Source organism: Genypterus blacodes, unplaced genomic scaffold, assembly GCF_046128005.1.
Source record: "Genypterus blacodes isolate CSIRO-AG114 ecotype Tasmania unplaced genomic scaffold, CSIRO-AGI_Gbla_v1 ptg000057l_1, whole genome shotgun sequence".
NCBI lineage: Eukaryota > Metazoa > Chordata > Actinopteri > Ophidiiformes > Ophidiidae > Genypterus > Genypterus blacodes.
This window is the reverse complement of record NW_027466869.1, coordinates 2,863,502-2,888,073: the sequence shown is the minus strand read 5'-3', so window position 1 is coordinate 2,888,073 and position 24,572 is coordinate 2,863,502. Positions and strand designations below refer to the sequence as shown.

The following is a 24,572-nucleotide window of genomic DNA, read 5'->3' as shown; positions in this document are numbered from 1 at the left end:
CTTGTGTTATTTTCCTCATCGCCTGTTACTTCAACAGGAAATAAAGAAATATTTCAACTTTGATTTGTGAGCGTTTTGTCAGGTGTAAATACTGGTCACTGATTGGATAATACTGTTCCTTGAAGTAAGCCGGATGTCAGGTGTTTATTTTCCTATTATCCTCCAGGGAAAAATTCAGCCACTGAACTTTTCTGTTGTGTTGAAGCTACAAAAGCTCTTATAAAGAAACTGTTGTTACTGTTATACTGTAAAAGTAACTGCAAAATGATTTGTTATTTGTTGTAAAAAATGTTATTTCAGGCTCTAACCTCAGCCTGTCCTCATTATAAACAATTTATTGATTGATCTCCTGTAGTTGCTGTTTTGTGAATCATATATACTGTACGAGCTGATGTATATGTTGATCTTATTCTTTCAGTCAGTGATTTGCATTTATCACCTGGGAGTGTTTCTAAAACTGTAAGTAACAGAAGTTCTTTTTTACGTTTTAGGTTTGATTCTTTTAATAAAGCCTATGTTGATTTTGTTAAGTGCTTTGATGTCAGAGGGTATGAACTGGGTTTCCCCCTGCCTGCATCTCTACTTTCTATTCGGGTCCTGTCTGTGGGTGTGGCTGGATTTTTTACATGGGGTACAATAAATATCCTGAGAAAGTAGAGTGGACATTAAGTCAGACTACTGCTGCAGGTACACAGGGTCCTGGTCCACGAGCCCTTCATGCATTCACCAAACGTGTACATCACTGGCTCATTGTTATTCATCGGTGCCAGACACACACATTTCCTCCTTTGTAGTGGACGTGGTAAGCAAAGTACAGTAGTAGATCCCCAGTATGCTACAGGTGAAAATGCCATTTTGGGCGTTAAAGTCCTGGTTGGTGCTTGGACCCTTAATGACTATAATATTTTAGAATACATGATGAATTGCAACTACATTATTTATGTTTAAAATGATTTTGCTGTGTATGTATTCTATATTTGACTGAAATTTGAAAATCGAATGATCATTTTCATTACGGCACAAAAGTACCACAGTATATTTATTTGATAAAATAAAATAAAATCCACACACGTTTATCAATGCATAAGACTTTATTAAGTCATGGTGAAACATGGCTGCATTCTGGTTGAGGTTCCTTGGTAGTACTGGAGGTAGAGTAGTAGAAGAACTGTCAGTAGTTGAGATGGTGGAGGTAGCATCAGACTTAATAGTTGGCCATGGTGCTCTCCAGCCAGTTGTTGAAAAGACACACCTGCAAATGTAGACGGGAGGTTAGCATGGACAACCTGCAGGACATACAGTGTGTAGGACCTGGACACACATGTCTTTATATGCAGAGGGACATTTAAACTTGAACATCTACCTTGGCGTAGACACCAGGGCGGTTCTTCTCAGCACATCCAAAGCCCCAGGACACAACACCCTGCAGCTCACCATTGCACACAACGGGACCACCAGAGTCACCCTGACAGAGAGAGAGGGAGAGAGAGAGGGAGAGAGAAAGACGGAGAGACAAGGTAATGAGAAGAAGTGGTACATAGACCAATGAATATGATCTTCAAGGAGGAATTCTGGATATTCTGCATCTGCAGTGTTTCCAGTTGGTTTTTCTGACTACCTGGCAGGAGTCTTTGCCTCCCTCCAGGTATCCAGCACAGAACATGGCATTGGTGATCATGCCAGGGTAGGAGTTGTCACAGTCCTTCTCAGACAGGATGGGGATGTCCAGGCACTGCAGCTTGTTTCCATCAACCACTGAATGAATGAAAGTGTTAGAGGAGTTGTGAGGACAAATGTTGCCTCAAACATTTTTCAAGCCATAAGACACCAAAGTTACTTACTGGAGCTCTGGGTACTTCCCCAGCCAGAGACTTTGCACATGGTGCCAGCAGGGGCACAGCTGGTGGGCAGAGCCACGGGCTTCACGTAGTCATTGAGGGTGGCGGGCTCGCTCAGCTTGATCAACATGATGTCATTGTTGATGTTGTAGGAGTTGTAGTTGGGGTGACGGATGACGCGAGAGGAACGGATGAACTGCTCCTTACCCTCAGTGACCCTGATGTTGTGCTCGCCAAGACGCACCTCCACACGGCTGCACAGGGGCAAGACGTTAATGGTTACACCTCATGGCTTCACTGCCTGAGAGCAAAATGCAGAAGGTTCTCTTGATAATATCAAGGAATTACGTACGACTTGTAGCAGTGAGCAGCAGACACAACCCAATTCTCATTGACCAAGGAACCACCACAGAAGTGGTAGCCAGAGTTCAGAGAGACCTGATGGGGCTGAGAGTGGGGTGTGCACTCATACCCTCCGACGATCTTGTCGTCCTCCGTAGCAACTGAAAGGGAACAAGAGATCAAACAATTTTCAAATGAATGTTGTTATAGTTCAGAGATTTGGAATGATGAATATATGAAGAAGAATTTGTCCTTACAAGCAGCTCCGATGAGCAGAACGAATACCAGAGACCTCATGGTTGCTGTGGGATCTTGATGATGAGAAAACAAAGACTGGCTCCTTCTTTTATGTGGAAATGAGCCCCTCTGAACACACCTCCTAAGGCTCTGTGACCAATCAGGAGCTTAGGAGAAATGATTTTGTGTTTTAGAAAAGTAAATATTGTGCAAACTTGGGGGGTGGTCTGCGTTGACATATGACCCAAAAACACTTTTCACAGATTAGAGTAAAACATAAAACATAAACATACAGGGAGATAATGCTTTCAAAATTCAATGAACAATTTCAATTTTTTGAGTATAATTGATTATTCATATCAGGCCAAACTGCCTTTATATTCTCCCATTAACTATAGTTTCTCTTGTAATCTTTTTGGAATGAGCTGCATTGCATATATTACAAACTAAAGCCACTATAACATTTTAGTTAACATTTCTGCTTGGTACCCTATCATATAGATTCAGGCTGTATTTAGCACAGTGTATATTTTGTAATGATTAACTTTTGCATGGATGTATGGGAACACCTCTGCAGCTCTGCAGATGGTTTGATTCACAGCTAAACAAGCCCACGTGTCCTCATACAATACATTGATCTGGGAAAAATACAAACATCACTTAGCAAGACCAGTGTGCATGTTGTCCAGATGTCCCCCCAATTTCTCCACAATTGTCCATTTGACCCTTTAAAATATCACAAATGGAGGAAAAACATTTTTACATGCTTTAGTCTGATAGAATTGAACAGTGCAAAGATGTGTTTGACTTATTGAACTTTTGTCTAAATCGTTGAACAAACCTGTATCTTGGCATGGAAATCTAGAATAATCTGGCACAATGCACATGAGCGGATCAAGTTGACATTTCGGCTGATTCATCTCTGAAATACAATCACAAGGATCCACTGCCCGTGTAGTTCGTTAACTAATGGACACCATCTCGAATACCTGGAATACCATAAATTGAAAATGAAATCAGGCGATGCTGCTTTGGAAAGTGCAAGCAGCTCTACATCCTCAACCAGAGGAAAGTAAGTATCTTCAATGTTATTCATAACTCTCCTTACTGGTCTGCTTGAGTAATAAGCATCTTGTGTTATTTTCCTCGTCGCCTGTTACTTCAACAGGAAAAAAAATAATATTTCAACTTAGATTTGTGAGCGTTATGTCAGGTGTAAATACTGGTCACTGATTGGATAACACTGTTCCTTGAAGTCCGCCGGATGTCAGGTGTTTATTATCCTCCAGGGAAAAGGTCGGCCACTGAACTATTTTGTCGCATTTAGGCTACAATAGCTCTCATACAAACACTGTTGTTACTGTTATACTCCAATCCAAACGCACCTCCACACGGCTGCACAGGGACGAGACGTTAATACTTACACCTCATGGCTTCACTGCCTGAGACCAGAATGCACAAGGTTTTCTCGATAATATTAAAGAATCACGTACGACTTGTAGCAGTGAGCAGCAGACACAACCCAATTTGCATTGACCAAGGAGCCACCACAGAAGTGGTAGCCAGAGTTTAGAGAAACAATATTGGGCTAAGAGTGGGGCGTGCACTCATACCCTCCGACGATCTTGTCCTCCTCCAAGGCAACTGAAGAAACAAAAACTGGTTGGCTGGTTTTTGTGTAAATTGTTTAGTAAATTGATTTACCTATGTCCAAGAGGTGACAACAAAGGTCCGAGGTCAGTAGGGGTTGATTTGCTTTGACCAATCCATTGTGATTGATGGATTTCATTTCACAAAAAATAGACAAAAATAATATGCTTTATATGATTTATTCCTCACATTTTTCCAGTACAAAAGATGGAACATGAGCAGCAAATAATGTGGAGCTGCTTCACTGCACTGGGTGTGTTGGGATCACTTAGTTGTTAGCCATGGCGCTCTTCAGCCAATCAACAAGCACGCAGACCTGAAAATCAAAATGGACAGAGTTAGGATTAAGATCAGATCAGAGAGGGTTTAAGCCCCAGTTGGTAATATTTTTACTTGCACATTTCACCTAATTCCAGAAACACAACTGGAAACTTTTTTGTCTGCTCCATTTGGTTTATATGAAAAGATATGTCAATCCAGTGGGGTGATCCAATGCTTTTGTTCGCATTCGGATAACAGATTGTGCCTTTAAATTAAGCAAGCCACAGTGTTTGAAATATCCTCATCTGGAAGTTACCTTGGCATAGACACCAGGGTGGTCCCTCTCAGCACATCCATAGCCCCAAGAGACTACGCCCTGCAGCACACCATTGCACACGACGGGGCCACCGGAGTCACCCTGAGAGTAGAGAGTGTCAAATCAATTTTCAATTTCAACAAAACATCACACTCAGCATGACCCTTGCTGTATCCCTGCATTGACATTGGTATCACATACCTGGCAGGAGTCCTTGCCGCCCGCAAGATACCCAGCACAGAACATGGAGTTGGTGATCATGCCAGGGTAGGAGCTCTTGCAGTCGGAGTCAGAAAGGATGGGGATGTTCAGGCACTGCAGCTTGTTACCGTTAGCAGCTGGAGAACGAAAATAGAATGTGACAAATCTACCAAACTACAGTGTATTATGTGTGTGTACACGGTCCAATGTGACTGTTGGAACTCACAGGAGCTCATGGTGGTTCCCCAGCCAGAGACTTTGCACATGGTGCCAGCAGGGGCACAGCTGGTGGGCAGAGCCACGGGCTTCACAAAGTTATTGATGGTGGCGGGTTTGCTCAGCTTGATCAACATGACGTCATTGTTGATGTTGTAGGAGCTGTAGTTGGGGTGGCGGATGACGCGGGAAGAGCTGATGAACTGCTCGTTACCCTCAGTGACCCTGATGTGGTGCTCGCCGAGACGCACCTCCACACGGCTGCAAAAAGACAATGCAGAGGCGGTGATGTTTTCTATCTGCTGCAGTTGCTGATTGGTGGATTTTGTGTCATTCATGATTTCATTCATTATTTTCTGATTCTGAGAAACATGACAAACGTGCTTACGACTTGTAGCAGTGAGCAGCAGACACAACCCAGTTCGCACTGACCAAGGAGCCACCACAGAAGTGGTAGCCAGAGTTCAGAGAGACAATATGGGGCTGAGAGTGGGGCGTGCACTCATACCCTCCGACAATCTTGTCCTCCTCCAAGGCAACTGAAACACACATACAATATATGAACAAGAAGTTTCACACCAAAGGCACAACCCAAAGCTCTGCTGGGTACATTTCTCCTAGGATGGTCAGTGATCAAACAGATGGTTAAATTCAAAGCCTTCCTTTTAACACATTATGATGGATAAAACCTCTATAACAGTCAAGACACTGATACAGCAGAGAGAGAGAGAGAGAGAGAGAGAGAGCGAGAGAGAGAGAGAGAGAGAGAGAGAGCTTCACACTTACAAGCAGCTCCGATGAGCAAAACGAAGAGCAGAGACCTCATGGTTGTTGTGTGATACCGTTGATCATCCAAAAGCTTTTTTTATATGCAAACCTCTGAGAGCTGCCCTGCTATTCAGCCATGCTCATTGGTCAATGAAGAGCCAATCTGTTCCAGTGGATATTAAGATTAGGTGATTCATTACAAGAATTATCGAAAAAATAAAACATGTCGTGGAAAAAACTAAAAACCAACAGCTGGCTTTTCATCATCAATTTTGTGATATCGTAAAAGAAAGTGAGTGTGGAAGAATCTGAGTATGATGTTTAACATAAACAATATAATAGGATGAAACTGGACTTGTGCTGATTGTCACATTGCATTTCCATGGTAACGTTACATATGTATTTATTGTCTCTGAAAAGTGTCCTGTCTAAATGATTTTATTGTTCTCTCACGTTTCTTCTCAGCTGACACTCAGCTAAATTCATTATTCTTCTCTTGTTCATGGTGAATCAGGACAAGAAATATGACAAACACATTGACCTTTTCAAGATGCACAAACTCCTGGTTCAGTACACCCAGAGGTGAAAAGCAATTGAATACATTTACTCAGGTATCGCATGTGTTTAAGAGTTTTGTGGTTAAGGGTCATATTTTACAAATACACGCTCCATTGTGATTTTTTACATATTAAATAACAAATAAGATCCTAAAATGGATGCATTGTGCTTCATCAGCATATAAAGAGTTTGACCTCATACTGATGACCTTTTTTACAAGTGACAACTCAAAGGAGTGAAATCCTTAAGTGTTATATGCATTCCTGCTCCTCATACTTCAAAGGAGTTTATTACTTTTTAAAGCACAAAAACATTTTGTCAAAGTTGAGCCACTTTCCTCTCGTCTGGTTACACAGGTACTCAAGTCACCTCTATATTTAGACACGTGTGAACACAGTATCTGACAGCTGTGCACTTCTCAGCACCTGCTGCATAAAAAAACACAATTAGGTGAAGGTCGGCGTTGCCTTGAGAAACTGCATTTTTTTCACAGGGTTAAAAAAGAACTTCACAAGCAGAGAGAATATGGACACTAGACAAATAAGAAATAATAGAAAAACTAAAAGAGAACTAGAAGCAGTTAAGCAGTTATGTGCCACGTTCAACAAAATTAATACATTTTGTGACAAACAGACAAGGCTACAAGGACAAAATGAGAAAAGATTTTGTTTTATAAAGATTACAGAAAACCATAACAATAGAAGTGGGAATCAAGAAGGAAATTTAAAAATCCTATCGATTGTGTTGAATACACAGGGAATGCTTTTGACCAAAACACACATAATTTAGAGTTATACTGACTCAGCAGAGAGAGGACAATAATAGTATAATTAATTGGGCCAGGGTAATAATGTAATGGAAGTCTCAAACAGTAAGACAGTAATGAGAACGCCATGTTTGAAATGTTTCTGCTTTTATCTTTAATCTTTTACACTTTTATTAATTTTCAGAGTGGAGGCAGTGAGGCACTTATTTTTAGAATAAAATCCTAAATGTAAACTAGAGATGGATTTCCTGAAGAAAATGCGCTGTGATTGCAAATGCTGAAAAGTTTGGCAACAAGTACCTGAAAGATTGAAGCCTGAAGGCCTGAAAATGTCTGAATGGTCTGTGCCAAGAAGTTTGAGTACCAGCTGAAGCTCAAATCCTTTGAAGCTACCGAGTGTTTATAATCAACAGGTGCAGCCAATTGAGCAAAGACACAGAGGCGAGTCAGTCTGAAGGCAGAGAATGCCTGAAAACCACATGTTGACTAACAGGCTCTCACGCAAAAACCATAAGTCCTAACTAAAATTGAACTGTGAGACGCCGGAGAAGCATGGGAATGTATTTCGGTTCAAAAAGGCCAGAAGATAGAGAAGAATGAGTGTGGGGGGGGGGGGGGGGGGAGAGTGGTTTGGTAATTTAGATGGTTCATACAGAAATGGCTTTTATTTTGTGTATTATGATGAAATATTATATGTCATTGATAAACTTGTGTGTCTTGATTGGTTGATTGATTCTCACAATTCTGTGAGAGATAGAATAGATACACAGCAGATTCATTTCAAACACTTTATTTAGCATTTTTCTTATTCTTCAGAGTTAGATGCTGGTCATGGTACTGCATTTTTCTTATTCTTCAGAGTTAGATGCTGGTCATGGTACTGCATTTTTCTTATTCTTCAGAGTTAGATGCTGGTCATGGTACTGCATTTTTCTTATTCTTCAGAGTTAGATGCTGGTCATGGTACTGCATTTTTCTTATTCTTCAGAGTTAGATGCTGGTCATGGTACTGCATTTTTCTTATTCTTCAGAGTTAGATGCTGGTCATGGTACTGTGCAGCCAGTCAACGACAGCACACACCTGAAAAGGGAGTGATTTTAGTCAGTTAGTCACAGTGTTACAGTCAGTAGTGTGTTATACAGTTATATTTTCAGTACTCGTATTACCTTGGCGTAGACACCAGGGTGGTCCTTCTCAGCACATCCATAACCCCAGGACACAACACCCTGCAGCTGACCATCACACACAACTGGACCACCAGAGTCACCCTGAGAGAGAGAGAGAGAGAGAGAGAGAGAGAGAGAGAGAGAGAGAGAGAGAGAGAGAGAGAGAGAGAGAGAGAGAGAGAGAGAGAGAGAGAGAGAGATGGATGGATGGATGGATGGATGGATGGATGAGCATGAGAAAACAAGTGAATAGAGAGTAACGTATTTAGTACATCAAAAATGTATGGCCTACGAACCTGATAGGAGTCCTTGCCTCCCTCCAGGTATCCAGCACAGAACATAGTGTTGTCGATCATGCCGGGGTAGGAGTTGTGACCGTCCTCATCAGACCGGATAGGGATGTTCAGGCACTGCAGCTTGTTCTCGTCAGCAGCTACAGCAAAAGAACAACCTCAACTCTCAAAGTGGACTTGGACATGTTTTCTGAAATCTTAGGTTCGTTTGAAAACAGCCGTCACTCACTGGCGCTCATGGTGTTTCCCCAGCCGGAGACTTTGCACATGGTGCCAGCGGGAGCACAGCTGGTGGGCAGAGCCACGGGCTGCAGGTACGAGTTAAGGATGGCGGGCTCGCTGAGCTTGATCAACATCACATCATTCTCAAGCGTGTTGGGGTTGTAGCCGCTGTGGCGGATGACGTGTGAGGAGTGGACGTACTGCTCAGTACCCTCAGTGACTTGGATGTTGTGCTCACCCATACGCACTTCAATACGACTGAAGGAGATAAAATATGGATGGTTAAAAACTGCGCTTTTTTGTGTTTGCATCTTAGAATTCATCAGAAACCTCCTTACGACTTGTAGCAGTGAGCAGCAGACACAACCCATTCCTCACTAACCAGGGAGCCACCACAGAAATGGTAACCCACATTCAGAGAGACAGCATGGGGCTGAGAGTGGGGCGTGCACTCATACCCTCCGACGATCTTGTCCTCCTCAATTGCAACTGAAATCAGGAGGCACAGGGCATGAAAGTCAAGCTGCTCTACAAATACTCACAAGCAGCTCCAATGAGCAGAATGAAAACCACAGCCCTCATGATTGCAGTGTGATCCTATTGAAGAGGCGGGATCCATTTACGTTTGCTACAAATCCTTGCTGTCTGATTGGCCCAATAACTGCCAATCATAATGTAAAATACAAGAAAGAGAACTTGAGAGTGAGTCATAGTGAAGTGGTTCATGTAAGGTGATCAACCCAAAGGTCATTGGTTTGTGAAGAAAAGATATCCCAATATAACCCAATAAGGCTGGAACAGCTGGATTATTCACACCTTTACTGAAGGCGAGTCGGATGTGAGCCAAAAGAGGTGGCAGCATAAAAGGCCTACTTTAGAGGTATATCAAAAAGGAATACAATTCATGTACTTTCCACAAAATTAAAAATAAAGACATCCAGTTTAGTTAATTAAAAATGCTGAGGTGGAGAATCAACAGTTTGTGATTCTTGAGGATACATGGAAAACATTGGTCAAACATCTGTCACTACCTTTTGTGTATTCATTTATCAAATCTCTTTATTTGCCCTGTTCATTTTGATCAGACTAACTCATGTGAAAATGTCATTACCTCCATTTGTGATATTTTGAAGAGACAAATGGACAACTGTGGAGACATCAAATAAACATCTGCACAACATGCACACTGGATGAGTCAAAGTTATGGAACCAAGGATGAAACATCAACCTTGTTAGCTGAACTATGATTTCAAATACATGCATGTAGTGTTGTTTGTATTTTTTCCACATCACTGTGTAGTATTAGGACATGTGGGCTTGTTAAGCTGTGAATCAAACCATCTGCAGAGCTGCAGAGGTGTCCCCATCCATCTATGGCATGGTTAATCATTACAAAATAAACACTGTGCTTAATACAGATGAAATCTACATAATAGTGTACCAAGCAGAGATGTGAACTAAAATGCTACATAGTGGCTTTAGTTTGTGATATTATCAGAGCTTCATATAATGCAGCTCAAAAAGATTACAAGAGAAACTGGAGTTAATAGAATGTAGAACATAGAATAAAAACAAGTTTTACGTTTGGCAAAATATAAATTCCCAAGCTCCTGATTGGTTGCAGAGCCTTAGGAGGTGTGTTCAGAAGGGCTCATTTCCACATAAAAGAAGGAGCCAGTCTTTGTTTTCTCATCATCAAGATCCCACAGCAACCATGATGTCTCTGGTCTTCGTTCTGCTCATTGGAGCTGCTTGTAAGAACAAATTCTTCTTAATATATCCATCATTCCAAATCACTGAACTAAAACAACATTCATTTGAAAATTGTTTGGTTTCTTTGGTCCCTTGACTGTTTTATCCATCATAATGTGTTAAAAGGAAGGCTTTGAATTTAACCATCTGTTTGATCACTGACCATCCTAGGAGAAATGTACCCAGCAGAGCTTTGGGTTGTGCCTTTGGTGTGAAACTTCTTGTTCATATATTGTATGTGTGTTTCAGTTGCCTTGGAGGAGGACAAGATTGTCGGAGGGTATGAGTGCACGCCCCACTCTCAGCCCCATATTGTCTCTCTGAACTCTGGCTACCACTTCTGTGGTGGCTCCTTGGTCAGTGCGAACTGGGTTGTGTCTGCTGCTCACTGCTACAAGTCGTAAGCACGTTTGTCATGTTTCTCAGAATCAGAAAATAATGAATGAAATCATGAATGACACAAAATCCACCAATCAGCAACTGCAGCAGATAGAAAACATCACCGCCTCTGCATTGTCTTTTTGCAGCCGTGTGGAGGTGCGTCTCGGCGAGCACCACATCAAGGTCACTGAGGGTAACGAGCAGTTCATCAGCTCTTCCCGCGTCATCCGCCACCCCAACTACAGCTCCTACAACATCAACAATGACGTCATGTTGATCAAGCTGAGCAAACCCGCCACCATCAATAACTTCGTGAAGCCCGTGGCTCTGCCCACCAGCTGTGCCCCTGCTGGCACCATGTGCAAAGTCTCCGGCTGGGGAAACACCCAGAGCTCCAGTGAGTTCCAACAGTCACATTGGACCGTGTGCACACACATAATACACTGTAGTTTGGTAGATTTGTCACATTCTATTTTCGTTCTCCAGCTGCTAACGGTAACAAGCTGCAGTGCCTGAACATCCCCATCCTTTCTGACTCCGACTGCAAGAGCTCCTACCCTGGCATGATCACCAACTCCATGTTCTGTGCTGGATACCTGGCGGGCGGCAAGGACTCCTGCCAGGTATGTGATACCAATGTCAATGCAGGGATACAGCAAGGGTCATGCTGTGTGTGATGTTTTATTGAAATTGAAAATTAATTTCACACTCTCTACTCTCAGGGTGACTCCGGTGGCCCCGTCGTGTGCAATGGTGTGCTGCAGGGTGTCGTCTCTTGGGGCTATGGATGTGCTGAGAGGGACCACCCTGGTGTCTACGCCAAGGTAACTTCCAGATGAGGATATTTCAAACACTGTGGCTTGCTTAATTTAAAGGCACAATCTGTTATCCGAATGCGAACAAAAGCATTGGATCACCCCACTGGATTGACATATCTTTTCATATAAACCAAATGGAGCAGACAAAAAAGTTTCCAGTTGTGTTTCTGGAATTAGGTGAAATGTGCAAGTAAAAATATTACCAACTGGGGCTTAAACCCTCTCTGATCTGATCTTAATCCTAACTCTGTCCATTTTGATTTTCAGGTCTGCGTGCTTGTTGATTGGCTGAAGAGCGCCATGGCTAACAACTAAGTGATCCCAACACACCCAGTGCAGTGAAGCAGCTCCACATTATTTGCTGCTCATGTTCCATCTTTTGTACTGGGAAAATGTGAGGAATAAATCATATAAAGCATATTATTTTTGTCTATGTTTTGTGAAATGAAATCCATCAATCACAATGGATTGGTCAAAGCACATCAACTCCTGCTGACCTCTGACCTTTGTTGTCACCTCTTGGACAGATTTATTGATCAATTTATACAAAAACCAGTCAATCAGTTTCTGTATAGTTTATTTTGAATGGTGATACATGCAGTTTGACTCCTTCCATGACAGTAGAGTATAAAAGAGACAATTACAGACAAATGGGGTAATAACCATCACCTACACACAAAATACTTTCACACAAATCCCTCATTTATTTCATTAATGTTACCTTTCCTTACAGCAAGTGGGCATTGAGAGGCTGCAGTTTTCAGGCTAAATCATCACACCACATATGTTCAACGATCAGTACACAGTCAGTCAGAGACATGAGACGATATATACAGCTGGTGAAGGGTGTGGTTGGACTGACAACCTGCAGTCTCTCAGTCCTTGTAAAACTGGTTTGAAATCCATGTAACTACATTTTTATGCCAATCCCGTCACCTCCATCAGTGCTCTGGCATCCTTGGCCATTTCATCCACTCCGTGTCGGAGAAGTTGTATGTTGGAGACAAATGCCACACCAACTGCGCCAACAGGGATAGTAGCTGTTAAGATACTCTGAATAATCTTTGTGACACGTGCTTTTGAGTAAATCATAGTATCTACCGATGCCCTACTGACTCCAGTTGAAAAGCAAGACGTCATCAATGATTTGAGCTCTCCCTCTGTTTTGTTGAGCCTCTTTGCCAGCCTTTCAATGGATGGCTGATCCAGTCCAAAGGACACAGAGACAGACTTGAGGAAGCTTTGCATTATTGGGGTCTCACAAGTCAGCAATATAGGGGTTACCGCTGTGCTAGCTGCACCTGCAGCGACAGCAATAGCCCTTTTTTTCAGCTGTATTGCTTTCTCATTAAGCATACTCACAGAGCTCACAGGCACAGACTGGATCAAGGCTGCCCACTTGTGGTCGGAAAGGTTATCTTTCAACGTGTCGAGCAGCTTCTGGAAATCATACTTCCCCAAATCGTGTGTGGAGATGAGGAAAACTTCAGGATTTCCAATGTCTCTCAGATTTTCTCTGCAGTTGACCCTGATTTTTGACAGCATCTTGTCTTCATTAAAGTTCTTTTTCCGGCATTCAGCATGGATGTCTTGGTCAATCTTGGATCGTACAAAGTAAAAGTTTTTTCTCATTTTCTTGATTTCTTTGGCCAACAGGATATCGTTCTCTTTGAACCTGTTGGAGCCCATGATGATGAAGAAGTCAAAGTTGGCCAGCTGCACATCTTTCAGATACTTCTTGGCTTTGAATCTTGGTGTCCCGATTCCTGGTAGGTCCCAGAAATAAACACCGGGCAGGCTGGGGTGGATGTACTGAACGGCCGACATGGTGGTCTCAGTTACTCCAGTCTTGGCTGATCCACTGTCTCCATCTATAAGTCCCCTTATGGCATTAATAAAGGTGGACTTTCCCACTCCACTCTCCCCAGTAATAGCGATGTTCAGTACCACATGGTCCAGGGCATCTAGTTGTTTTGTTGCATCGGTGCCTGACTCCTCAGGATTCATTCTGACATGTCGTTCAATTTCACTAACAATTTCAGGATCATCCTCAATGCGTTCTTCACTGATGGATCTAGGGTTTTCATAGATATCTTCAGCCATCCTGATTCTGACAAGACACAAACAAAACTGTGGTAAATGAATTGACAAGTTGGTACCTATCTATTATATTGCTTATAATGAGGATACATCCATCTAGCAGCAGATTTTACAATTCACTAAATAAAACTTCAAGCACAAAAGCTGCAAAGAGAGAGAAGGAAACGTGTCTTACCGTCAGTGATTCTCCTTTGTGTATTAACTTCTTTAGGTTCCTCGTTCTCTCCAGGTGCTCTGCATGTAGCACACTGATACGAAGCAGCATTACTGGAATAACTTTTGTCAGTCAAGTTGTCACTCTTCTGGAATGCAGTTGGTGGGGCTAAATTCTTTTTGCCCCAAGCACATGTGATGTATCGCGTGTAGATAGGTAGTTAGAAACTAAATTGGATCAAATCACACATGCATGAAATATTGATAAATCTGGTTAAATGGTGAATCCTCATTCGTGCACAGAGCTATTGTGCTTGTCACCTTCTCTGTCTGTGCAGGACTAATGGGAGATGTTACTGTGCAGCTGTCCACTGGTCAATTTCATTTACAACATATAATGAGAGGGAGGCAGGGAGGCAGTGGCTCAGTGGGTAGAGCTTCCGCTTGGGAACCGGAGGGTTGCCGGTTCGAGCCCCTGCTGAGGTTCGAGCCCTGAGCAAGGCACCGAACCTGCGAAGGGTGGTAACTGTAATGTAAGTCGCTTTGGATAAAAGCGTCTGCCAAATGATCGTAATGTAAATGAGACAACTTACATCACTTGGGCATATCTGAGTGCTGACCCACTTTTCACAAACAAGAAAATAAGTCGTTGTTTGGGGGAAAGACTTGAGAAGGTTAAACTAACGTGTGTTTGAATGTTGCGAACATCACGTTGGACTGATACCAGCCTGACTGCATTTCTGGAGGTCTTTTCTGACAACTGATGACTAAAGAGAGTTACCGGCACTTGTTTCCCGTAACCTTGACACTTATTTCCTTGATGAAAATTGATTTTCTTCCTTACTATCATTAAATCACATTAAACAAGACACTCAGTGAACTCCTCTAACATCATAATTTAGTCATGCAGTTCACTTTTCTTTGTTGGTTTGTTGTTTTTGTTGAAGAAAGCATTTTATATGACAATGAGCATGCAGCTATTAAACATTTTGGAGATTGTTTTTGTAGACAGAGAGGAGAGGGAAAGAAAAAAGAGAAAATTAACAATGAGAGCCAGGATATGTCATACATGTGTGAATTGGGTGGAAAGGGAAACATAGCCATGGTGACATAGCACAGCCAGTTACCTGCACAGTGGGTTGTACAGGTTACATATAAGCCACAGTTAAAGTTATGTGTAAGTTGTAGGGTAACATATTTAGTTAACCTCCAGATGATAATGACAGTAACAATGAACATTTGTGCCACCAGAGTTTTGTCAGAAATGTTGTTTGTAGCTTTGTACAAGATATGTTCTTTATCACAATTACTGTCATCATCATCTGGAGATTAACAACATATTCACAAAACAATCAAATGTGGGATTATGAATAGCTCATTCATCATCTCCTCTAACACAGTAGGAACTTCAGTTACAGACACAAACAGACAAACAGAGGAATACTCTGAACACAGATTATGATGTTAGACGGTTGTGTGTCAATGTTTAATTTGTTTTTTGATTTCTTCAAGGAAATACTTGAATTTTTAAGGTTGCGGGAAACCGGCACACAATTGGCAGTACGTCTCAGATCCTCTGGAAATGAGCTGTCAGAAATGCTGCCAGGCTGGTTTCAGTCCAACGTGATCACTTTAACCTCTTAACACAAAGTCTTTCTAAACAACGCCTCCTTTATTTGATTGTAAAAAGTGGGTTTAAACTGTTTGTTGCCTTTGGCACTTAGATATGCACAAGTGATGGGAGTCCCATTATACAGAATGTTCCGTCACCTTCTCAGTCAAATAACAGAGAAGGTGACTGTTGTGGCAATTTCTGGAGTCCCACGGTGTTCAGCAGAGACCTGAAATCTGAAATCAGGCTCGGCTGCCGAGAAAATCTGATTGAAATTGGAAATCCTGAAGTTTTCATCCTCTCCACGTTTGACTTGGGGAAGTATGATTTCCAGAAGCTGCTCGACACGTTGAAAGATAACCTTTCCGACCACAAGTGGGCAGCCTTGGTCCAGTCTGTGCCTGTGAGCTCTGTGAGTATGCTTAATGAGAAAGCAAAACAGCTAAAAAAAAAAGGCTATTGCTGTCGCTGCAGGTGCAGCTAGCACAGCAGGCTTACCGATACTACTGACCTGTGAGAACCTTATCATGAAAAGGTTTCTCCAGTCTGTCTCCGTGTCCTTTGGACTGGATGACAAATCCATTGAAAGGCTGGCAAAGAGGGTCAACAAAACAGAGGAAGAGCTCAAATCAATGATGACATCTTGCTTTATGGATGGAGTCAATAAGTCAACAGTGGGAAGTATGATTTACTCAAAAGCTCGCACTAACAAGATTGTTCAGGCTGTATTATCGCTCACATTACCTCCTGGCGCAGTCGGGTTGGCATTTATCTCTAACTTAAAACTTCTTCACTTTGGAGTGGATGAAATGGCCAAGGATGCCAAAGCGTTGATGGATGTGACAGGATTGAGATGAAACTGTAGTAAACCAGTTCTACAATGACTGAAAGGCTGCAGGTTATAAGTCTAACCACACCCATCATTAATTTCTTTTTTGAATTCTTCAAGGAAATACTTGAATTTTTAAGGTTGCGGGAAACCGGCACACAATTGGCAGTACGTCTCAGATCCTCTGGAAATGAGCTGTCAGAAATGCTGCCAGGCTGGTTTCAGTCCAACGTGATCACTTTAACCTCTTAACACAAAGTCTTTCTAAACAACGCCTCCTTTATTTGATTGTAAAAAGTGGGTTTAAACTGTTTGTTGCCTTTGGCACTTAGATATGCACAAGTGATGGGAGTTGTCCCATTATACAGAATGTTCTGCAGCACTCAGTCAAATAACAGAGAAGGTGACTGTTGTGGCAATTTCTGGAGTAGCACGGTGTTCAGCAGAGACCAGTCAGAGTTTGTCGGAGTTAACAAAGTTTATTTACATTTGCAAATGGAGGAGAGATACGTGTGCACAGGATGCTCACCTAGCTCTCTCTGGCCCACAAAGGGAAAAACACTGTCGTATATCAGAACCTATCAGTTAGGCTCGCAACCTATATGTCCATATAAGGTGAGAAGAACCCTGTTACTGGGCAAATTGTGACTTTATGACCTTAAGGCCAAGACCAGACACCAAAACCAGATACAACCAGTTTTCTGCTAGACAGGAGAAACCCTGAACAAAAGCGAGCATAAGATCCACATTACAGTATATACGCATACTAATACATACTAATACACAGTGAGAATATAAAATTGCCATTACAGTGACAAACACAATAGCTCTGTGCACGAATGATCCACACTCTGCATCAATATCACATGCTGACTTAAATAAAACAAACAAAAACCTGACATGGAACATCCCAAGAAAGTAAGTGCAATTTAATATCACATCCTCTTAGACTAATACAAGACTAATATAAGTAGTTTTATTTTAGAGCAGAAATATCACATAGGACACATCACATGTACTTGGAGCAAAAAGGGTTTAGCAACCGCAACTGCATTCCAGAAGAGTGACAGAACTTGATTACTGGAATGTTATTCCAGTAATGCTGCTTTGTATCAGTGTGCTACATGCAGAGCACCTGTAGAGAACGAGGAACCAATAAAGACGTTGATGCACAAAGGGGAATCGCTGACGGTAAGACACTTTCTGTCTCTCTCTCTCTTTGCAGCTTTTGAGCTTTAACTTTATTATATATATTTTTTGACTTTCCAAATGACATCAGCAATTCAGCACTTTTTTCTGTGTGTCCTGTCAGAATCAGGATGGCTGAGGCGCTCCATGACAACCCTCAATCCGACTCAAACCCTGAATCCGAAGCAAACCCTGAATCCATATCAAACCCTGGATCTGAATCAGAGCCTGAATCCGAATCCACCATTGATGAGAAATATGAAATAATGATTGACCACGATCCTGAAATTCTCAGTGAAATTGAGCAATATGTCAAAATTAAGCCTGAGGAGTCAATCAACGCCGCAAGGAAACGACTGGCTGACATGGAAAATGTGGTACTGAACATCGCTATTACCGGGGAGAGTGGAGTGGGAAAGTCCTCCTTTATTAATGCCGTAAGGGGACTTGCAGAAGGAGACGAAGGAGCAGCTGAGACTGGGGTAACTGAGACCACCATGTCGGCCATTCAGTACAGCCACCCCACCCTGCCCGGTGTTTATTTCTGGGACCTGCCAGGAATCGGGACACCAAAATTCAAAGCCAAGAAATATCTCAAACAGTTCCAGTTTGCCAACTTTGACTTCTTCATCATCATGGGCTCCAACAGGTTTAAAGAGAACGATATCCTGTTGGCCAAAGAAATCAAGAAAATGGGAAAAAACTTTTACTTTATTCGATCCAAGATTGACCAAGACGTCCATGCTGAATGCCGGAAAAAGAACTTTAATGAAGAAGCTATGCTGTCAGAAATAAGGCTCAGCTGCCGAGAAAATCTGATTGAAATTGGAAATCCTGAAGTTTTCATCCTCTCCACGTTTGACTTGGGGAAGTATGATTTCCAGAAGCTGCTCGACACGTTGAAAGATAACCTTTCCGACCACAAGTGGGCAGCCTTGGTCCAGTCTGTGCCTGTGAGCTCTGTGAGTATGCTTAATGAGAAAGCAAAACAGCTAAAAAAAAAGGCTATTGCTGTCGCTGCAGGTGCAGCTAGCACAGCAGGCTTACCGATACTACTGACCTGTGAGAACCTTATCATGAAAAGGTTTCTCCAGTCTGTCTCCGTGTCCTTTGGACTGGATGACAAATCCATTGAAAGGCTGGCAAAGAGGGTCAACAAAACAGAGGAAGAGCTCAAATCAATGATGACATCTTGCTTTATGGATGGAGTCAATAAGTCAACAGTGGGAAGTATGATTTACTCAAAAGCTCGCACTAACAAGATTGTTCAGGCTGTATTATCACTCACATTACCTCCTGGCGCAGTCGGGTTGGCATTTGTCTCTAACTTAAAACTTCTTCACTTTGGAGTGGATGAAATGGCCAAGGATGCCAAAGCCTTGATGGATGTGACAGGATTGACATGAAACTGTAGTAAACCAGTTCTACAATGACTGAGAGGCTGCAGGTTATAAGTCTAACCACACCCATCACCAGCTGTAGTGAAAACTGCAGCCTCTCAGTTTCCAATGTACACTGTATATAAGAAGTATAAGAACTATGACACATATTGACCAAATTAATGCCTTAAAATCAACAAGATGCAACTCAACATTTTCCAATTTTTTTTCTTCATTTTATTTGGTTGAAGAATCCTTTATTTGGGTGGTGGTTTTACCAAATGTGTCTATATTTGTTTGTTTTACACTCTGCTCATGGTATGAAGTAAAAATGTGTGTATCAGCATTCAAAATAAACAATACAGTAACTGGCTTTTTTGGATTGTTTATTGTGGTTGTGCTTACACTTATTTATCAATGAAAATAAACTTGAATAAAATAAAATTCTACTTTTTCATTGTTGGCATGTTGCGTTGTGAGCTTTGTTTGTTTGTCATGTGCTCCTTCCTTTCAGGAAGCTGCCGCCCAATCAGTCGCCTGCGTCCAATCAAGCTCATATCTGTCACCTGGACCTGGCTGCCGAAGGCTTCATCCCCACACACACACTCTCCTTCCCACACTGTTGTTTTTACTTCAGCCTCTCCTAAAAGTTCACAGCAAAAGTCCTTTAGCAGCAAAGCAGTTACTGACTTCCTTTGTATTTTTTGATATCAGTCATATTTGTTCTATAAAATACAAAGTCAACAATGGAAGTAATGATTGATGATGAATAATGAGATTTTTATCTTTTGGTGAAAACGTTTAGGAATTTCCTTGTTGAATAGGAGTACCAGTCGTATTATTTTGCACTCTATCTTGTGATTGATTGGAATCCTTTGGAGTGATTGTGCAGTATTAGAGGTTAAAGGCAAATGGAATTTGTCATTTTACACATTTAATGTTGAATTTACTTTGATGTCTTTTATGCATTTTTTCAGTAACATCAGCCATTTGTGATGTATCAACAACGTGCTTTGTGATTATTTGCCAGGCAATAATGCTACATCTGCAGTCAGTAAATTAAGTCGTGTTCGGTAGATAAATGTCAAGGCATTCCACATTCATAAGTCATTTTTACTAAAACACAAACAAACCATAAATCACAAACAATCATCTGGGGTTAGTGCCATCATTTTATTAATTTTTGCCCTGATTTGAATCCATCTCTGTGTTTCTCTCTCTCTCTCTCTCTCTCTCTCTCTCTCTCTCTCTCTCTCTCTCTCTCTCTCTCTCTCTCTCTCTGCTGGTCTTTTGGTCTCTCTGGCCTCTGGTTCCTCCTCTCATGTTGATGTGTGTTGGAAGATCACAGTCTAGCTGTATTGGGTGAGAATCTCGTTGATCCAGGGCATCAGGGAGCAAACTTTGGTGTAAACTCCTGGGTAGTTAGGCTGAGCACATCCATAGCCCCAAGACACAATACCCTGCAGCTCCCCATTACATGCCAGAGGACCACCGGAGTCTCCCTGAGTGGGGAAAGAGGTTGGAGAGGTACATTTTTACACATTGTTTGGGTAACTGCTGTCTATCATAGTTTATGTTCGTTATTCTAAACACATTTGTAGTTGCTGTAGCTTTATTCCATTTGCTTTGTGTGGAAGTACCTGACACGCGTCCTTGCCTCCCTCTAGGAATCCAGCGCACACCATGCGTTCTGTGATCTGGCCCGGGTAGGAGCTTTCACAGTCCTTATCAGACAGGATGGGGACATCTACACACTGCAGGTAAAAGGGGTTAAACACTGCGGAGAGAGACAGAGTGTGAGAGAGAACAAAGAGGTAATCATTATCTTAAACGGTGCTGAGCAACATCAGCACAGGATAGAATAAACTGAATTTTTTTTTTAGCCATTTCCTCAGAATATTGTTTTGATGACTTGTTATCTTCACCAATGAATCCATAAATCTTAAAAATATCTAAAAACCAAAAAGACAAACTGGTTTTAATTTTAATATCATACGTATGTATATTACATTATGTCATTTTACGAACTTAAGAAGACCAGATCAACGTCATGGTGGGGAAATTCCAAATCCAATGTGTTGTCTAGGTTAGATAGTTATGACATGAGTGATGACCTTTTGACCTCAGACTGGGTCTATGCATAGAACACCAGCTAAGTAGTCTTCTTCCTTACCACCGTCAGTGATGATGTTGCCCCATCCTGACACCACGCACATGTCCCCAGCTGTGGGACAGGCCTTGGGCAGTGCAATAGGCTTGACGTACTGGTTGACGGTGACAGGGTGTGCCATCTTCATCAACATGATGTCATAGTCCAGGGTTTTGTAGTCATAGCTGGGGTGCCAGTAGATGGCGTCCACTGACATGTACTGCTCTGTGCCCTCGTTCTCCCAGATGTGGTAGTTGCCCAACACGGCAATCTGTGAATAGGGGCTGCAGAGAGAAAGGAGGGACGAGAAAGTGAACGTCATTTGTGCCACAGTTTGTATATAATCAAAAGCCGTGTGTAATACATACTTTTGCCAACAGTGGGCAGCAGAGACGATCCACTGGTCATTAATGAGGGAGCCTCCGCAGAAGTGGTAGCCGATGTTGAGGGACACTTGCCAGGGTTTGGAGTGAGCCTCACACTGGTAGCCTCCCACGATCCTGTCATCCGTAGGGGCTGCAGCTGAGGTGTGAAAGGTAGAGACGAGGTGATCAAACTTTTACATCAGTGACAAAATCAAATCTCAGGTCAAAGAGTGGACAACATGTGTCCTTTACCTGCAACGCCCAGGAGTGTCAACACGATTAGGCAAATCATCCTGCGGTCCACTTGAGCCCAATTGTGATCAGACTGGATGTGAACAAGTTGTCATTGACCACATTTATACCTCCAGCTCTCTCTTTTCCATGCACCCCCCCCTCCACCCACCCTGAAGTCTCTGCCTGCTCCTCCTGCCCAAATTCCCACCCTGTAAAACATTCTGCCCTTATCTGTTTGTTGTTTGCGAGCCTTATGCTCCTCTCACATCAGTTGGTAAGTGAGCCAAATCTGTGAGAGCGAGAGCTTCTGCACTTTTCTCCACCTGTCACCTGAATAAACACTTTGGATCTGTTGACTGATGTTTCGCGATGAATTGACACAACAAGGATCAGGGCCGTAGCTCAGAGCTATGCAGCCTTGATCAGGCATATTAGTCTCTATTGTTTCAGAATGGTCCTGGGCCGGATGTTCAGAACAGCTGGCTGGTGTGTTTATGGACATTTGCATCCTCTTCCTCTCCAAATGAAAGGTCCTCTCCTGTCCCCTCAACTCACCCAGCACTGTTCCCATACTGAGAAAAAGTAGGTAACATGCATAAATGACCAGCGCCCTGTACTCCTCAATCTCATAATGAGCAAATGCTTTAATATAAGCATAGAAATATGTCAACTGTAGCATGTTTCGGCCCATGCTGGACCCTCACCAATTCACATACAGACAAATCAGATCCAAGGACAAAGCCATGACCACAACACCTCTTACTGCCATCACATACCTGGAGAAGAGGAATTCTTACGTGAGAATGCTGTTTTGTAGAATGTAGTTCTGCATTCAGTACCATAGTTCCCTCCAGGCTCGACACCAAGCTTGGCCAAAAGCCAAGAATTGACACTCTTTATATGTGTATATCTTGAAAGGAAAGTATTAGAGATGTGTTCAGCGCCTGATTACTGATTGTTGTTTGACTGAAATTGGAAAACACAGTCATGGTTGTTTCTTCATCACAGTGCTTCATACAGGTGTCTTTTTTCTCACCTCTCTGCATCTTAGTGACGTTAATCAGAAAAATAAGTTATATATTCCAGGAAACTTTGTTGCCAACAATGTGTGAACTCTGGACAGGTGTTGAATGTGTGGAGACCTTGATCCACATGGGGAAATTAATGGGCGAGAAGCAAATGTGAAAATTGGGACACGATAAGCGGGCAGATACGCGATTGCATTTGGCACCCAGGGGTGACATCAGAGATGGGCGGTGTAGGGGGGTGGGGGTGTGCGGGGGTGGAGGCTGGAACGGTCCAAGCACAGCATGCTGGTAGGGTATAAATATGATCTGAGGTGTGTTCAGGTGTCTTCTGATCATTCGCCTTTTACCCGACACCATGATACTGCTGGTGACCCTGCTGCTGATGGTCGGAGCTGCTGGTAAATAGACAAATAAACACATATACCTGAATGCATCGACACACGTGAGAGACACACACAGACACAACTCTCTCTCTCTCTCTCTCTCTCTCTCTCTCTCTCTCTCTCTCTCTCTCTCTCTCTCTCTCTCTCTCCCTCCCTCTGTCTGTCTCTCTATGTCTCAGTGGCAGTTCCCCGTGAGGATGGACGGGTCATTGGTGGCTACGAGTGTTCCCCTCACGCTCGCCCATACATGGCCTCCCTCAACTATGGCTACCATTTCTGTGGCGGGGTGCTCATCAACAACCAGTGGGTGCTGTCTGTCGCCCACTGTTGGTACAAGTACGTATGGAGGGAGATTTACTCTCTTACCTCAAATGATTCTGTTTTATATCACATATATTCAACGTATCATATTCTCAGTCCCTTTGCCATGCAGATCGTGCTGGGAGAGCATAACCTGCGAGTGTTCGAGGGCACTGAGCAGATCTTGAAAACAGAAAACATCATCTGGCACCCCAGGTGAGTGAGGAAAATTATTTAGAATTTGAATTTACAGTGTCTGTGTGATGTTACAATTGTTTAATCCATGATGACATGTTTCTCTGTGTGCAGTTATGACTATCAGACTCTGGATTATGACATGATGCTCATCAAACTTTTTCACCCCGTGGAGGTGACTGACGCAGTGGCGCCCGTCTCCTTGCCTACAGGGTGCCCGTACGCTGGCATGCCCTGCTTTGTGTCTGGCTGGGGCAACACCGCTTTGGAAGGCGACGGTGGGTTGACAACGTCAATGTGTGATTCTGCCAGTGGAGCACACGGAACTCAAAAGGAATGAACACGTGCCTGGGTGGATGTTTGTGCACGGTTGTCTTTGTCTGCTGGAGCTTTCTGTGTTGAGATGTCTGTGTTCTGTCCTGCCCGTTACAGCGGTAATGCCCACCCTGCTCCAGTGTCTGGATGTGCCCGTATTGGACGACAGCGTGTGTGAGACCGCCTACCCTGGCATGATCACCAGCAGGATGATGTGTGCTGGCTACATGGAGGGAGGCAAAGATGTATGCAATGTGAGTTTTCAACCCTCATTCAAACTAAACTCAATTTGCTCACATTAATTGCACACTTATAGTATAACACCACTGCCACCGCACTCCCTCTTACACCCGCTCTGTGTGTGTCAGGGTGACTCTGGCAGCCCTCTGGTGTGTGCCGGGGAGGTCCACGGCCTGGTGTCATGGGGTCAAGGCTGTGCCCAACCCACCTACCCTGGCGTCTATGTCAAAGTGTGTGAATTCCTCTACTGGATCAATGATGTTATGGAGGCCAATCCTTGAGGAAAGACAAGTGTTCTCTTTTCTCTCTTTTTCCT

At 42.8% G+C, this 24,572-nt stretch overlaps 8 protein-coding genes and 1 pseudogene across 9 annotated transcripts; 4 read left to right on the top strand and 5 right to left on the bottom strand.

Moving 5' to 3' along the window:
- Nucleotides 1-1,204: 1,204 nt before the first annotated feature.
- On the bottom strand, nucleotides 1,205-2,477 carry LOC143002521 (trypsin-1-like). The gene is made up of 6 exons (XM_076152661.1): nucleotides 2,438-2,477; nucleotides 2,191-2,341; nucleotides 1,842-2,092; nucleotides 1,619-1,755; nucleotides 1,364-1,465; nucleotides 1,205-1,252 (listed from the first exon to the last, which is right to left on the bottom strand). The coding sequence occupies exons 1-6, from the start codon at nucleotides 2,475-2,477 to the stop codon at nucleotides 1,205-1,207; spliced, it is 729 nt and encodes a 242-aa protein (XP_076008776.1).
- Nucleotides 2,478-4,335: 1,858 nt separating this feature from the next.
- Nucleotides 4,336-5,887, bottom strand: LOC143002482 (trypsin-1-like). The gene is made up of 6 exons (XM_076152600.1): nucleotides 5,848-5,887; nucleotides 5,450-5,600; nucleotides 5,072-5,322; nucleotides 4,846-4,982; nucleotides 4,645-4,746; nucleotides 4,336-4,383 (listed from the first exon to the last, which is right to left on the bottom strand). Exons 1-6 carry the CDS (start codon nucleotides 5,885-5,887, stop codon nucleotides 4,336-4,338), a joined length of 729 nt encoding a protein of 242 aa, XP_076008715.1.
- Nucleotides 5,888-8,186: 2,299 nt separating this feature from the next.
- Nucleotides 8,187-9,417, bottom strand: LOC143002481 (trypsin-2-like). The gene is made up of 6 exons (XM_076152599.1): nucleotides 9,378-9,417; nucleotides 9,174-9,324; nucleotides 8,843-9,093; nucleotides 8,617-8,753; nucleotides 8,321-8,422; nucleotides 8,187-8,234 (listed from the first exon to the last, which is right to left on the bottom strand). Exons 1-6 carry the CDS (start codon nucleotides 9,415-9,417, stop codon nucleotides 8,187-8,189), a joined length of 729 nt encoding a protein of 242 aa, XP_076008714.1.
- A 1,755-nt stretch (nucleotides 9,418-11,172) lies between these two features.
- Nucleotides 11,173-12,194, top strand: LOC143002522 (trypsin-1-like). The gene is made up of 4 exons (XM_076152662.1): nucleotides 11,173-11,365; nucleotides 11,455-11,591; nucleotides 11,691-11,792; nucleotides 12,054-12,194. Exons 1-4 carry the CDS (start codon nucleotides 11,239-11,241, stop codon nucleotides 12,099-12,101), a joined length of 414 nt encoding a protein of 137 aa, XP_076008777.1. The 5' UTR covers nucleotides 11,173-11,238; the 3' UTR covers nucleotides 12,102-12,194.
- Nucleotides 12,195-12,348: 154 nt separating this feature from the next.
- On the bottom strand, nucleotides 12,349-14,206 carry LOC143002517 (interferon-gamma-inducible GTPase 10-like). Its single transcript, XM_076152657.1, has 2 exons — nucleotides 14,062-14,206; nucleotides 12,349-13,896 (listed from the first exon to the last, which is right to left on the bottom strand). Exon 2 carries the CDS (start codon nucleotides 13,887-13,889, stop codon nucleotides 12,705-12,707), a length of 1,185 nt encoding a protein of 394 aa, XP_076008772.1. The 5' UTR covers nucleotides 13,890-13,896; nucleotides 14,062-14,206; the 3' UTR covers nucleotides 12,349-12,704.
- A 1,559-nt stretch (nucleotides 14,207-15,765) lies between these two features.
- On the top strand, nucleotides 15,766-16,559 carry LOC143002480 (interferon-gamma-inducible GTPase 10-like; annotated as a pseudogene).
- A 1,023-nt stretch (nucleotides 16,560-17,582) lies between these two features.
- Nucleotides 17,583-19,411, top strand: LOC143002516 (interferon-gamma-inducible GTPase 10-like). The gene is made up of 2 exons (XM_076152656.1): nucleotides 17,583-17,671; nucleotides 17,793-19,411. Exon 2 carries the CDS (start codon nucleotides 17,800-17,802, stop codon nucleotides 19,072-19,074), a length of 1,275 nt encoding a protein of 424 aa, XP_076008771.1. The 5' UTR covers nucleotides 17,583-17,671; nucleotides 17,793-17,799; the 3' UTR covers nucleotides 19,075-19,411.
- An 800-nt stretch (nucleotides 19,412-20,211) lies between these two features.
- On the bottom strand, nucleotides 20,212-21,853 carry LOC143002518 (trypsin-2-like). Of its 2 annotated transcripts, none has more exons than XM_076152659.1 (5): nucleotides 21,814-21,853; nucleotides 21,561-21,718; nucleotides 21,224-21,467; nucleotides 20,688-20,824; nucleotides 20,212-20,549 (listed from the first exon to the last, which is right to left on the bottom strand). In XM_076152659.1, exons 1-5 carry the CDS (start codon nucleotides 21,851-21,853, stop codon nucleotides 20,397-20,399), a joined length of 732 nt encoding a protein of 243 aa, XP_076008774.1. In that variant the 3' UTR covers nucleotides 20,212-20,396. The 2 variants fall into 2 exon arrangements, with proteins under 2 accessions (XP_076008774.1, XP_076008773.1); XM_076152658.1 differs by having other exon boundaries at nucleotides 21,221-21,480; nucleotides 21,565-21,718.
- A 1,325-nt stretch (nucleotides 21,854-23,178) lies between these two features.
- On the top strand, nucleotides 23,179-24,537 carry LOC143002519 (trypsin-like). The gene is made up of 6 exons (XM_076152660.1): nucleotides 23,179-23,221; nucleotides 23,386-23,542; nucleotides 23,624-23,722; nucleotides 23,816-23,979; nucleotides 24,134-24,270; nucleotides 24,385-24,537. Exons 1-6 carry the CDS (start codon nucleotides 23,179-23,181, stop codon nucleotides 24,535-24,537), a joined length of 753 nt encoding a protein of 250 aa, XP_076008775.1.
- The last annotated feature ends 35 nt before the right edge of the window (nucleotides 24,538-24,572 follow it).